General features: G+C 40.9%; 1 protein-coding gene across 1 annotated transcript in view; it reads left to right on the top strand.

The window, feature by feature from the left end:
- Positions 1-14948, top strand: part of CAMTA1 (calmodulin binding transcription activator 1) — a 376374-nt gene that overhangs the window by 133613 nt on the left and 227813 nt on the right. The window contains exon 5 of the mRNA XM_050714866.1: positions 12788-12923. Within this exon, the coding sequence (XP_050570823.1) occupies positions 12788-12923 (136 nt within the window). The remainder of the gene's footprint in view (positions 1-12787; positions 12924-14948) is intronic.

The raw sequence follows: 14948 nt of genomic DNA, 5'->3' as shown, positions 1-14948 counted from the left end.
GAAGAAAGCAGAGGTAGACAGATGCGCCTGAGCACATCTTTCTGGGTGATAATCTTAGGGGCGTGCAAATGCATGTTGTCTTTAAAATGTGCAAACACATGGATGCTCACGTAGGCAGAAACAACCTACCAAATATTGCAAGGCTCAACTCCCCCTGACCTCTCTGCAGAGGAAAGTAATGCATTTCGCATTTCGTGATTCAAGGAAATGGTCATAGACCGCATCTTTGCAATTCTGACTGGAATATGGTATTTCTGACTAAATGAGATTCGGTCCCACTTTGACACAGCCCTGGAAGATCTTGTTCGCCTTCAGCCCGTGTTTGTAATGAGCAGGGAAGCTTAACCAGAAGTAAATTAATAAAACAGTTAGAATTTTCTTTGTTTTCTCCTCTAAGCTACGCTCCTTCCTCCCTATTGTATGTATATCTCTCTCTGTCTGTATCCATGCTATGCTGGGAAGTTACCTCGATTTCAAAACTGACGTCTACATGTGGTCTTTTACACTGGTTAATTAGAGCAGTATGTGGGCATCGTGTAGAATGAGAGGTCTCCTTCTGTTTGAATGTCTGCCATGATACCTGCTTTTATTTGTTTTTTGTTGGTTTTGTTGGTGCGCACGCGTGTGATTTTATAGAATTAAAGCATACAGAACTCAGTCATCTTAAAATAAGATTTTTAAAAGTTTATCAGAGCCCTACGTCTTTGGCATAATGACTTGTTTCCATGGAGGTAGCAATCAATAGTGCAAAATGACTGTTAACACAAAGCAGTTTTGGAAACCTTGTAGGTATATTTGAAAATATAGATCAGACGGGCTCTCCTTGGTAGACTAACAGATATTGGGATGATTAATATGAAAACAGCTTAAAGCATTCATGAGTTGTAAGAACTAATTCTCAATAAATCAAGCAACATCCCCATAGGAGTAAGGAATCGATAAATGAGGACTAAAGAAATTGGTAAAGGTTCTTGAGCAATAAAGAGATGAACGCCAGTTCTTTTAAAATTATATTTAAATGAACAAAGTTGCTTCAACTGTCTTTTGTCATGCCTTGTACTAAGATTTAGGTCTATAGCATGTCATTATATCAAGAAATAATTTGCCAAAAGACTTTTTAGCATTTCATATGCATTCCACTTAATGACAATTTTAATATTCTAGCTTTTTTCCGATATTGTTATGAGAAGGTTTCAATTGCTTGGCATACTGAGAAGTTCATAAAAATTGTTTCTAATTTCTTTTTCAAGTCTGGTATAGAGTGTAGAACCATCAACATATGAATTATCATGTTATTCAAAAAAAATGTTCAGAACACTGTTGTTAGCCTACTGGTTGAACTAAATATATAGCTTTGGGACAGTGCGGTTTCCAGAAGTACATTCCTGTTTAGTGAACCTAATGACAAGGTACTAAAAAGAGGTTCTGAATTACTGCTTTGATAAAAGGAAAAAAGCTCCTCTGTCATGTCATATTAGGAAAACAATGTGCATGAGATATTTCCATTACTGACCAAAAAATTAAAAAAAAAATCCACAGAAAAAAACCCTACAGGTGTGATTTCACTGTACGAGTTACTGATGCTTCAGAAAAGTTTAAATTGTGGCTAATATTGGTGGTGGGGGATGGTTCCAGATGATCTTGGAGGTCTTTTCCAACCTTAATGATTCTATGAAATTCTGTTGAGAATCAGAGATCATAAAAAGCCACCCAGTAACTAAACTTCTCCTTTCCCTTACAGATTATTTTGCATTAAGTGAATTTCTGAATGAGAGTTTCTAGCTTTAGGATCTCAGAGCTGGAGTTTTGTCTTTCATTTGGAGGCAAAGGAAAGTAAGAAAATTCAAAGGGTTGGTTTTTTTTGTTTTGTTTTTGTTTTGTTTTGTTTTGTTTGTCAAATAACTTTCTTGCTGTGCTATGCTATCCCAACAATACAAGTTTGGGGAATCATATTCAACTGTATCTAACAAGCCAAATGGGACTGGTGCAACCGAACCACTTACATATTCTGAAACTGCACCCTAGGCAGTGTCTAATAGAGTCTGTATTTACATGGGGAGTACTCTGAGCCAAAGGCTCTGTTTGGACTCCAAAATCCACTGAAGCTAATGGAAGTTCTTCCCCTGACATAAGGGGTTTTGAATGAGGTTGCTCTACTGAAGAGCTAATTTGGAAGGCATAGACCAGTGCTCCCAAATCAATATGGCATATATTTATATGAGCAAAGTACATCAAACTACTGAGGTGATTTAAGTAACACTTAACCTATAAACTCCCTGGAAATTCTTTCAACCTCTGTAATGAAGCATTTCTTTAGTAGATGTTTATTTTCTTTTTGGGGATATGTTTATGGTGTAGAGACGCAGATACTTGAGTCCAGAAGAATGTTTGATAGATGGAGTCATAAGAACAAGTGGTGGTTATCTGGGATACTTTGCGGTTTTGCCAATGCAAGTTCTGGCATTAGAGCTGCCTGAGTTTTGCATTTTTATTCCTTGAGAGGTTTTTAATGTTCAGTATTTTAGGCAATTCAAAATCATAATGGCACCTAGAAACTGTTTCCTGAAAAAAAAAAGTACTCTGACTAGGTTTCACTGTTGGCACTTTCACAAGACTAGTGTTTCTTATTGTGAAATGCCCTAAGGTGTAAATTTGAGAAGGATGACATCCAGATGGTGCTTTGGAGGGAGACGGAGCAATGAGGGCTCCTGAAACTGAAGCAGAGATGGTGGGGGAAGATGCTCGTTGCTTGTGTCAAAAATTAACACAACCTCAAAAAGCGTCGGCATTCATTAAACAGAATTTCCCTCTGCTTTTTTAAACGGCTGTAGAAATAAGCAAATTTTTAGTGAACAGATTAATCAGACCAAGTAGCCATGATATGCAAAGATGCTGTGTGAATCTTTTATAGAACTCAGTCTTTGGCAACAAAACACAATATTATTGAGCGTAACTGACAGCAGAATAAATGTTTACTGAAAAGTCAAATCCTAGTATTAGCTATATTACTATTATTAGTGCTATTGTTACTGTTCCCTATTTCCTTTCCAGTTGTATCAAGAGCAAGTACAGAGTGTGAAAACGTGCAGGCTTTTCCTGTGCATTCAGGAAAATAGGTCTTGGTAAAGAATAACAATGCTGACTGGTGCCAGTTTTTAAATGGAAATACACGTCCTGTGGCTGCCACATCACGCTGCCCCTCTGCAGCCTGCTGAGGACTTTGGGGAGCACACACGTCTGACACACATTCCTCATGTTGTGGCGTGCACGCCTTTGGCAGATTTCATCAGGAAAGGCAGGTCGATGACTGTGGATCGTCGCTGGGTCCGTGACACAGTTAGACGGATGATTAAATGTCTGAGCTGCACTGTCCTCCCGCTGCTGTCCGCTCATCACTCACCTCGGAGCCTGACCACAGCCATGCAGAGCACGGCAGGGGCCGGAGCGCTGGGTCAGGCTGCTCAGAGGAGCTGTGTGAGCGGCGCAGTGCTGCACAGGAACTGCTGATGACCTCTGTCCGGCACGAGACCCCGGCCGCGTCCCTGCCCTCTGCTCGCCGTGGTGCTGGGCAGCACGCTCACTGTCCTGCGCTGCCTGCCGAGCTGCAGCCTCCACGCTTTGCACATGGCTGCGGTGTTGCCAGCACATGCCACAAAAGTGCCCAATGCTTTCATAGTCCTTTGTAGCTCGTATTTCAATTCTCCGAATGTATCCTGATCTTACAGAAATGCTTTATTTGGCAGCCTATAAACAGTCCTGTGATATGATAAAAACGCTACCTTCGTACTGATACGCGCTTGTTCAGTCGTGTTTGGTTGGAGCAGTATGTAATTACTCCAATACTTAATGAACAGCATTAGTTTTATTGATGAACACTGAGGCTACATGCTGGAAAGAGGAGGTAAGGATTAAGTTTTATGGCCTACTGCTGCTATGAAAAGGAGCATCCAGACACCAATTAATGTCCCCTTGATGGGATTAGTCGTTGCATTAACTGCAACTATGGATAAAATTGCTAAGTCTGTCATTTTAGACTTTAACCTCTTAGATATTGCAGATATGAGATAAAGTCACTTTTATTTTAAATGCAAATCATATTTAATGCTGAAGACAAAAAAAATCCAGTGTATTTACATTTTTGTGGGATTTGCATCTCTTCCTACATGGATAAGAAGACCTCTTAAGTCTGTATTTCATGAAGGCAGAGTTCAAAGGTCAGGTAAGTTTCAAACATGTAATTTGGAATTCCTTCACTTGCCACACTAATCACCTCAACTTCAAGTGCAGGCAACAGAAACTGTAAAGGATAGGATGGTGGACTCTCCATGCAAGGTGACATATTGCTGGGTCCTCAGTGGATGCTGTGAAATCTGAACATCTGTATTAAGTTATTGTAACAGGCTTTTCTTTTGCTTGTGGTCCTGCTGATAAAGGCTGAACATAAACTAGGATCTCTTTTCTTCCAAGGTGAGTGTGAGTCATTGCCTTAGGGTAAAAGCCACGAGTTTTATTTGGGAGGGGAAAGAAATAGATTATAAAAACAGTTCCTGCCTCTGATGTGTGATCTGCCAGCGATACAGCTGTGATGGACATGCTCCCCAAAGTCTAAAAACATTAGTCTGTGTAAATATTGTTTTAAAACTCTGTGTGGAAGAGAGCTATGTCTGAATAAAGCTGTTTCCCTTGGGGTTACTGGAATGAAACATTTGTTGGCCTAACGAAGAAAAAGATGTGCATGTACCGGGGTGTGCTGTGAGCAGGGGCAGGGCTCACTGGTGCACGCCGAGGAGGAGCAGCGTGCCCCCGCGCTTGCTTTGCTGGGGTGGAGGCTGGCTCCCCGATGGCTAGCTTCGTCTCCCAGGGTAGCAAGGGCATGCAAAGCCAGTCAGATTTCTTGAATGTGTTTTTGTGTTTTCAAAAGTCACCATATGACTTTGCTATTTCACACAAAGCTATTGAATTAGCAGAATCTTTGTTGGTTTTTTTTTGGAAGACTACCCCATACCCAAAGCTGAGGGATGTTCCTTCCTGTCTGCGAGGAGAAGGGGGGAGAGAGTGAAGCACCATGTGCATCTCCCACAGCAGTGTTTGAGGTAGATACAATGCCAGGTACAGGGGGAAAGGCATGTGTCAGTGTCCCTCAGGTCTCTGGGTAGCACGGTGATGCATTGCCCTCTATTAGAGGTGTTATGGCTGTGCCTCGCCTTTGGGTGACCTCTTCCTTAATGCAGAGAAGATAATCTTTGTGACATCCTAAAACAACACAGATTCTGGGTGTCTGCTTGACCAGCTACAGGCGTGCACTAAAATGCTGCGTTGAGAAATCCTGGTCCGTTGCTGCTAGAGATTCCTCCTTTAGTTTTCAATTTGGACTTTAATCTTCTGATAAGCAATTGGCACCGTGCAGGGGAAATGTCAAGGCAAATGAGTACTTTCAGAGCAGCATTTCTTGGGGGAGAAATAATTTCTGTCATCAGATTTTTTTTCCCCTGTAAAAACAAGAAGTGAAAGACGAGGTATTTTTGAAATCTTGATGTCAGTCAGAAGGAATTGCAGCTGACAGTCACCGTGTGTTCCCTCCGAGCCCTGCAAGTAAGAGCTGCGATACAATGGCTTTAAATGCTGCACATAGCACAAAAAAATAAATTAATAGATATTTATTTGAAATCCATCATCTGGAATGTTTGATTCTTATCTACAAGATAAAAACATGCCTGCTTGGATTTCTGCATGACACTGCTTTAATGTGAATGGGAGGCATCTGGGAGCACTCGCTCCTGGCATTTCTCTCCATTCACAAATTCACCATCACTTCTGCATAGGTTTTCATTCCTGACACTGCATGTTCCTTCCCTTCTTCACTTCCAAACAGGAAGTGAGCAGGGAAGTTATAGGCAATGGGCCTTTGCTGACGGATGAGCTTCCGAAGACTTTGATGCCGTTAGGTATGGTTTGGAATGGACTGAAGGCGATTTCCAGCAAAGTGAAGCAAGTCGGTGACATAAACTAAATAGATGATGCTTTTAAGGAAATTGACTGAGTACCAGATGAGGGAATTAGGGGACTGCATCATTCTTTTCAGATGTTATTATGTACATTCTGTGTTATTTTAAATGGCCTGTGTTGGCCACACACTATTTTTCTTAGTGTATTCAGAGCGGTATGTGATTTCCCATGAGTATCATATTCTCAGTCCTCTCTCTTTAGTTTAATTAACCTGAGAAGAATATTTTGAGGTGTGGGTTTTTTTCAGTCTTGCAGAATATTTCTTGTGACAATAACTCTTTCCTGAACCACCTTCCCCATCCACCTTGTTCCATGCCTGTGCTGCGGCAGTCTTCTCCGCTGAGAGTGCGAAGGGATTAGACAGAGTTTCTCAAGAAGGAATAGAACAGCCCGTTCTGTTCTGCAAGAGGTAGAAACTTTACACGATGTGCAGCATGAGAGTTGTTCTAAGGATAGACATCCAAAGGCAAAAACCTGCAGATCTTTCCTAGTAGTATTAAGTTGTTTTAGGGCTGCCTGCCGAGATCATCTGCCTCTACCTGCCGGTTCGGTCTTGCCTTGCTTTATTGCCTCTGTCATTACTCTCCTGCTCGGAGGGGTGGCACGTAGCGGCAGTACAGGAGTGGTGCCTGCCTGACCGTCTCGTTAGGACCATCCGGGAGAGGATTTCACCAGCTTTGCTGAGACAGCCTTTCACCCCACTTCTGTGGCCTGAAACTCACTGCAGCAATGTTCGTCTCACTGTGATGATGCTGTGTAGAAGCATTTTCAGGGCTGGAAAGCTTTGAGTTGCTGATGCCTGCTGGCTTTTTGCTGTGAGAAACTCCAGACTTGATTTGGTATTTTTGCTGTAAAGAACTGAGGCGTTTTAAATATCCAAGTTGACAGGCAATTGAAATATAAATATCGGATGATATAGTAAAAAATCACCTTTAGAGACATGGACCTTCTAGAGGAAGGGTTCTTTTTCTGTTGTCCTGGGGGGAAAAAAAGTCTCTTTTAGCTTTGCAATATTTACAATTCCCTTTCAGCAACTGGAGCTCCCTAGGCAGTAAAACATAGTTTTCATTAAATGATATGTCTGACATTTACCAAATCTTTATGGACAATTTAGAGGGAACTAGTTGCATTGAACAGCCTTATTAACATTGCATTAACATGATTAGGGAACATCTTGGTCATTTAGGCCACAGGGACTTTAATTTATGAACACAGCAGAGAGGCAGATATGAGGCATCAGCTGACCAAAATATCTTAACCTTAACTTGTTTTCTCTTTACTCTCTCCTTGTATCTATTTTGTGTTCATGACAAGATGAACTGGTTTAGATTATTATTCAAGTAAATGACATTATTAAAAGAAACGAACAAACAAAAAATCTGCTCAAAATAGGGCTCAGAGCTGTAAGCAGATATGTGCGGCTAGATTCCGGCAGCCTTGGTCCTGTGTATGGAGCCACGGGTGCCAAACCCCAAACGCCATTTCTGTGAAGTATTCCCTGGAGCAGCCTCGTGCCCCACACTCAGATGAGCGCACTGTCGCCACCTTCGTGTTGTTATAGGACGTCCCAGGGGCCCTGTGGCCCCAACGGTGCCCACCTGGAGGTGGAGCACCAGCCATCCCATTGGGTCCGTCAGCAACAAGGCGTGATTGTTTGCTTGGAAAATAAGTCCGAAAATGCAATTTAGCATCTCTTCCCTGGCTGCAGCAGGAACAATTTGGGCAAAAATAGCTCTTACACTGTTGTGCCAATACATCTGAGAGCCACGGTGGTAAATAACAGGAGGAGAGAGGGAAGCATCTCAAATCTCATCAATACTTAAGACAAAAGGCTTTCTGCTCTGCAATTATTCTTCCTGTCCTTTTCCCTCCTTCCCCCAGGCCACAAACAAGAAGCCTAAAAAGAGATCAGGCAGCTTTTAAATGCCACAGGCTCATAAAAGGAAGGAAATTCGAAGTTGTAGCTGAGACTTCACTCTCCACATGCTCTGTGCTATTTCGGTGTGTAAGCAAGTACACTATCCTGCAAGCTCCACACAGTGGGACCAGAAATAATTACACCATCTCTGCAAAAAGCCTGGCTGCCCTTGTTTCCGGGCTCAGGGATTCACTCTTGTTTTTTTTCCCGCGCAGCTTTCTGGAAGACAGAAAGTGGTGCATCTGCCTTCGTTAGCGCCCAGCTGCTGCGCAGACGGCAGGTCTCAGGGTGCTGTGGGGGCTTTGTGAATGTGAGGACGGGGCATGCATTGCTGCTCGCTGAGCAGTTGCGATGGTGGCCGTTGCGAAGGTTTCCTTGTTGGTGTTCCCCAGCCTTTCTGTAGGACAGTAATTTGCAGTATGAGCAAGCAAGGCAAAGTGCTCGTCTCCTTCTTTGCTGGGGCTGAGCTGTGGGTTAGGATTGCTCCACTCACCTGTTTCCAGTCCCTTCTTTCCTTTCATTTGCTGCCTGTTTTGTAACAGCAACAAACTTTCTTGCCTCATTGAAAACAAATATATTCTGAGCGGAGGGAAAAATGCTAATGACCTTTCCACATTATGCTGGAAAATCACCTCGAGGGAATAAGTGAAGTAACGTGGTGTTTGACGTATGACAAATACAGGTGATCTCACCTGCTGTGAGATCGTGCTGCTGTGTCATGGCCACAAGTGTTTCGTCACGTGCAATGCAAAACTTGCAAAACTGGGCTGTGCCATGGCCATCCCCAGCTCTGGGGACAAGGAAGGGGTGGCACAGGCTGGCCACTCCAGCAGCTCCAGTGTTTAACACTGCTGGGGGAACGTGCTTCTCACTGGTTTAGATTATTCCTGCTTGCTTTCTGCTGTACAATAATATTAAAATACTATTTTATTATTTTCAATTTAGTCTTACATTAATGAAAAGAGCACTCTGTAGCTGCAAACTAGTAGCTAATCAAATAAAGTAAATTGCTGTTAATGTGTCAGTACTTGATATTATTGCTGTGGTTCTAGGTGGAGTTTAATACGAAGGAAAACAATTGCTTTTTGTAACTGATGCCATGCAGACAACTCTACCTTACTTTAGTTGCAGGCTTCTTAAAAACACAATTGGAGTAGACTGGTAAGGAATTACAGTCCCGGGATAGTTGGCACTCAGGTTTACAGCTTCTTCCCCCTCTTATGGAAAGGTGTGAATGAAATCTCTGAAGTTATGTGTGCCAGCAAAACCTTCAGAGGAGATCTGGCTTTCAAGCCATACCCGTTGTGTGTCCTAGAAATAGTTATCAGATCTCGATCGAGTCCTGCTGCAACCGTCAATTTATTGCTCTTGGCTGTGTTTGTGCAAGAGAGATAAGCACAGGAGATCTTCCTTCTCTATTTTTTTCTTACAGCAAGAGAAATATAGTAGCAGTGTATATCAGGTTAAAATTGCCTCTCATTTTATGAAGATATCTTTAAAAACCAGCTGTTTTCTATGAGCATTAAACCAACTTGATACACTGCTATCAGAATCGACAACTGCTCCAGAGATTTTAAAGAGATTTTGTTTCACCGTGTTTTATTTTATTTTATATAAATCTTGTTAACTGTTTTCCAGTGACCTCTTACTGCTTTCTTTTTTATCACAGAAATAAAACAACAAAAAACTTATTTCAGCCTTGCAAAATCACAGCAAGGTTGCATAGCTCAGCTTTATGGTCTGTTCAGCTACTCGCTCTGTTGTGGCACTGAACACAAAATTAGGAGCATTTTACTCGCACATTAAAATTTTTCAAGTCCTCCAAGCGGGCATGTAGAACTTGTCATACTTAATCAATATCCTTGATGTCGTCTTTGCAACCTTGCAAAGCAGTTAGAAAAAAAATCAACACAATAATGATTTACCGTGTCATTAGTCCAGCATATCAAATCAGCATGCTCAAAGGAGAAATCAAAGCCTTAATGATAATAGCGCTGCATATAATCTCGGAAAGTGCATAGCGGCCGAATGGAGGAGCATGTTACCTCCACGGCCAGGCCGCTGGAGCTGCATGGGGCTGAGGAGGCCATGGGCACGGCCCCGTGCAGCGCCCGCACCTTCCTGGGGAAGGCCGCACATGCAGGGGCTGGAAGACATGAAATTCCTCTGAAATCACCTGAGCACTCATTGTTAGCAGTGTACAAGCAGCTGGTGGTGCTGCTATAACATGCCTGCAGTGCCAGACTCTTTCTAGTGTACACTTTCTGAAAATGCCTGTGCTATGAGTGCCGTGACTCGAGAGGAGGTAAGTTTGTGCGCCCAAGTGCTGATTAGGCCTGCCACAATGCTGGTATTTTCATTACTTACCCTAAGAATGCAGGTAACTTGTAAGCCATGGCATGTTTCTGAGACTATGACAAATGGAAATCTTCAATGTTTTGGAGAGTTTGAGCTGACATGTGACATGTGACAAGTCAACTGATAACAAAAACCTCCACTTTCCACTGCTAACCATGGTTGTCTGGCTAGCTGAACACACAGACTGTTATTATACAGGTTGTATTTGAAATTAAATACTGTATTTTTATTTGCATAGTATGAATGAAGATTTCTACATGATCACAAGCAGCTTTTTTTTGTGAGCTGGGTTTCTGGTGTTTGTCCGGTTTCTGATTACATCCCATCTTAATTTGGTGCCTCTCTCATGTGTGAACTAATAGGAATGCAAGTGAGAAACCAGACACGTCCCAGAGCCCTTCTGTGGCACAGCGGTAATGATGCAATAAAGTAAAACACCGTCATTACCGCATTATGAACTTAGCACAGTTCTGCTGCGATAATAAGATAGAAGCATTCCTCGGGAAAGACTTCTTCCCATACTTCACCGAAGCCTCTTGCTAATATTCATGATGTACATTTTTAATAAAAATGTCTCTCCTTCCACTTCCAAGGAAGGAAATAAATATATAAATGTATATGAATGGGGCTCTGTACGGTATGTGGAAGTAGAAAGTCTGTTTTCATACTAAAAGAGACTTTATGCTATTTCTTGTACACATTTGTTACATTTGTATTTTGGTGTACTGTGCAAGCGCACTCTGGAGGGAAAACACTGGGAGTAAAAGAGGCAGGGCATGCTTTTACGCCTGTGCGAAGACAGGTGCTTACGTGCAGAGACTGGGGACAGGCATGGCTTTTATGGCAGTTTCCGTGATTGCTGGTGGTATTTGTTTTGACAAAGGAAGGGTATTGGTTGATCCTAGGTAATTTCAGCTTTCCTATGGTGGTAGAAAACTGTAATTTCCTCAGTAGTAAATTGGCTTTATGCACTTAATAGAACATTGGTGTGAGTTACTCTATAATTAACAGCATTTATATCAGTGTTACTGCCCTATTGTTGTGTGATAAACACTGGTGAAGGCAGTTGTCTTCAAATGGAGTATTTTGTTAGTAGCCTTTGAGAGAGAAAAATGGAGGGAGAGTACCTGCGGAAGACTGGTCTGGTGCTTATACCAGAGCGCCTGGAGTGTTTGAAACAGAAGTGGGAGGGGAGAAAAGATACCTTTCCAGCTGGTCCAGGCACTATTTTTAACACCTTTGGCATGCCTTTGAAATCACAAGCCAATAATTTATGAACAGACACTACTTAATTTGGCTTATTTATTTAAAGAGCTTAGTTGTGTTGGCTGGAAGCTGGACTGAAACTCACAGCTGGCCTTAAAAATATTCAGCAGCTTTTAACAATTCCAGAGAACGCTTTGCTCTGTCTGAAAACACCTTGCTGATAAAGTTCAAAAAGTTGACATGCACAAGAAGTGCAAAGTGTATACTGTTTGGGGGTTTCCTCTCTTTTTCTGGGAAGACTTCTCTCTCTGTTAACTTGTTTTGTTTCTGTAGGCTCAGGAGTTTTACTTTATCAAATGTCTTCAGCCAAATCTTTTCTATGAAAGTTGTTTATTGCTTCTGCTTCTAATGTTGTTGTTTTTCTTTCTGTTCTTGGTGTTCTAAAGCCAAATTACTGTGACTAATGTGCCACTGTAAATTTTTGCAGCATCTACAGTACTGCTGTCTGCATGTGACGCATGGTGTCCTTTTAGTGATTTTTTTTTTAATATTACAGCAGAAATGCCCCTTTTGTGTATTGGCTTAGCATATGGCAAAACATTTCTGTGAAATATAGTAGTACACCAAAAAGATGCTAACTCCTGTATATTGGACAAATGTCAATGTTTCTTTATTGATATTCTAAAGCGCCAATGCACTTTCTAAGAGGAAAATATTTTCATACATCTTTGAAGTCAAGATGATACTCAAAAAGGAGAAAGTTATTCCATGTGTAACATTGATCTGAGTATGAACAGTGAAACCAATGTATAAGTTAATGTTTTTCTCTTTACCTCTTTGTTTGTTGCATTATTAAGCCAACATCCATATTCTGGTGCTGCATATGAGGCATTTGTTATCTAATCCTACTGATGGATTAAAAAGGGAGATTGTCCAAACAAAAAAAGTCCTTTTTTTCCTTAGCCATTCTTTCATTCTAATTTTCAATGTGTAGTTGAGCTCAAGCATAATATATCTTGTGAAGACACAGACTATTGTACTTTATTTTTTCCTTTTTTATATATATATATATCAATCATTGGCACACTTCATTAGGTACAAGGTTCTCAAGTAAAATTTTGCAGATTGTAAAACATAGTTAATCCAGTTTACAGCAACAAAACGTGAAATTTTTTTTATGGTAAATACGAAATAATGCTTTTCTGTAGAGACTTTCGCTGGTCTGCAGTATGTTGCTTCATAAATTCTCTTAGAAGTGTTTTTTTCTTTATCTAATTCCTAATTGTTTCTTATTTTCAGACCACAGAATGGTTCTATGATCCTATATAATAGGAAGAAGGTGAAATACAGGAAAGATGGATATTGCTGGAAAAAAAGGAAAGATGGGAAAACCACCAGAGAGGATCACATGAAACTGAAAGTCCAAGGAGTGGAGGTAGGAAAACAGAGGGGCTCTTTTGAATGATAGGTGGGCTAAAAAGCAATGGCTCCCCAAATACTATTAACATGAAGTTGTCTATTCAAAGGGAATTGCATTCTCTGATGGTTGAAGTTCAACTGCAAAGCTTCCACCAGCTTAGTTCTCAAGACAGTAGGACTGTATTCTCTAGATTTATACTGAGTTTTGGGTCAAAATTGTAGAAGGGTGTTAAAACATTTAATAGTAGAATTTATCTGTGTTATTAAGAAATAATCTGATTTCAGCAAATGAATAGTGAAGTTGAAAGGATATATATTTGTATAAGCTATATTGATTTTTGTAGTTAATAGAACGTGAGCATTGCTGTGGATCTGAGGCAGCACCCAGTTATATAGGCATAATACAGAATAATTTGTAGCTTTTAGAGTAATTGGTATTGTTCAAGGACTGGCAAAGTTTGACCTGTTCTCTCAAGCTGTGTCTGATAATGCTACACCTGCACTGTCACCAACCGTAACAGGAGTGTTGCTTGTATCAGTCAGCCTTACTTAGTGTTGAATTCTGGGTGAATACACAAATACTGGCCTTGATTACACTTAGATCTGAAAAACATGAAACCTCAGACACCTTCGGAAGAAGATTGGCTTCTTCCAAACTTGTTTGTGAGACGTATGGCCTGTAAGACACGTGTGGGACATACGGCCTGCTACTCCTACTTTCCATGGCTGTCAAATGCAGCCTCTGCAGAAGCAAACACCCCCCATGGCTCTTTTTTCCTATGTCTGTTCCTCACACCTACTTCTACCATGATGGAAGTTTCGCTAGCTTTCGGCTCGAGCTATGGGTAGGCAAAGCTCTCAGATGTCACCCCTGCAGGCCCATCTTCACATCTGTTCACACAGAATTAATCTTTCTTGTGTCTGGGTGTTTAGTACCCTACACTTCCCAAAGTGGCTTCAGGATTTGTGCTGTTTTTTGACATCTGTGCTGCATTACTGAATTAAGTGTGTGGTATTCTGAACAGTCGAGTGCATGGAATACGTTTCATGCTCACGCTTCCTGCTAGGTAATTTGTCATTCTTACATTCTGTCTGTTTTAATGAGGTTTTTGGTTTTAAAATAGTATTAAATGGATTTCATTATATTACACGAGGGAGACATAACTTTGTTCCATAATTTTTACATCCAATAACAATGTTTTATTATGACAAGCCCCCAAAAAAGTCAGCATAATAGAAATTGTGCTTTGTTTTTGTTTAGGGTTTGCAGAGCTGGATTTAATTAACTTCCATGAACTTTAACAATGCAGAATACCAAAACTTGTGCTGCAAAATTTAGCTATAGGACAGTGTCCATTGACTACAACACATACACATTATTAAATAAATACTTCCTGACATTTTTTCAAAGATGGAGTGATCAACCATTAGTGCCTGACTTTTTAAATGTCTGTGCCTGTCACATTTAACTCAAGTAGTCCTTCACTGAATCCAATAATTTCTATTTTATTGAAGTCTATCTTCTAGAAAGTAACAAACCTTAAATTGAATATATCAAGGGATGGAGAATTCACAGGTCTCTCAGCAGGTAACACAATGACCATGCATGAATCTGGTTCCTGAGTCTATCCTGTGAATGATTAATGGAATTTTTATTGGGGCCCAAAACTGGTGGAACAAAATTTCTACATAAATCTGTGTATTAAGTAGCACTAAGGGGAGTATCAAAATCCAGACTGATCATCTAAATGTTGAAAAGAAATTAACATTTTTTCCCTCAGGGTATCAGGTCCTCCAAAGGAAGCAATGATTCAAGTAGTGGTGATTTATGTAAGGAAAGACAGGAGAAAATATAAACTCACATGAACAACCAAATAGAGATTCAGGTCAAGGTGAGGAAGTTAACTCAAGCATACATTTGAAGCTAGAAGAGTTGTATCCATTGTAGAAATCTCTCTTGTACTTTGAGTATGTCCCCCTTCACTTGTCTTTCAGCTTTCTTGACTTAATTCTAGGTAAAGCCAGACAAAAATGGACACGG

Source organism: Cygnus atratus, chromosome 21 (genome assembly GCF_013377495.2).
Source record: "Cygnus atratus isolate AKBS03 ecotype Queensland, Australia chromosome 21, CAtr_DNAZoo_HiC_assembly, whole genome shotgun sequence".
NCBI lineage: Eukaryota > Metazoa > Chordata > Aves > Anseriformes > Anatidae > Cygnus > Cygnus atratus.
Note: the sequence above shows the minus strand (reverse complement) of the source record. Positions and strands in the feature narration are given on the sequence as shown.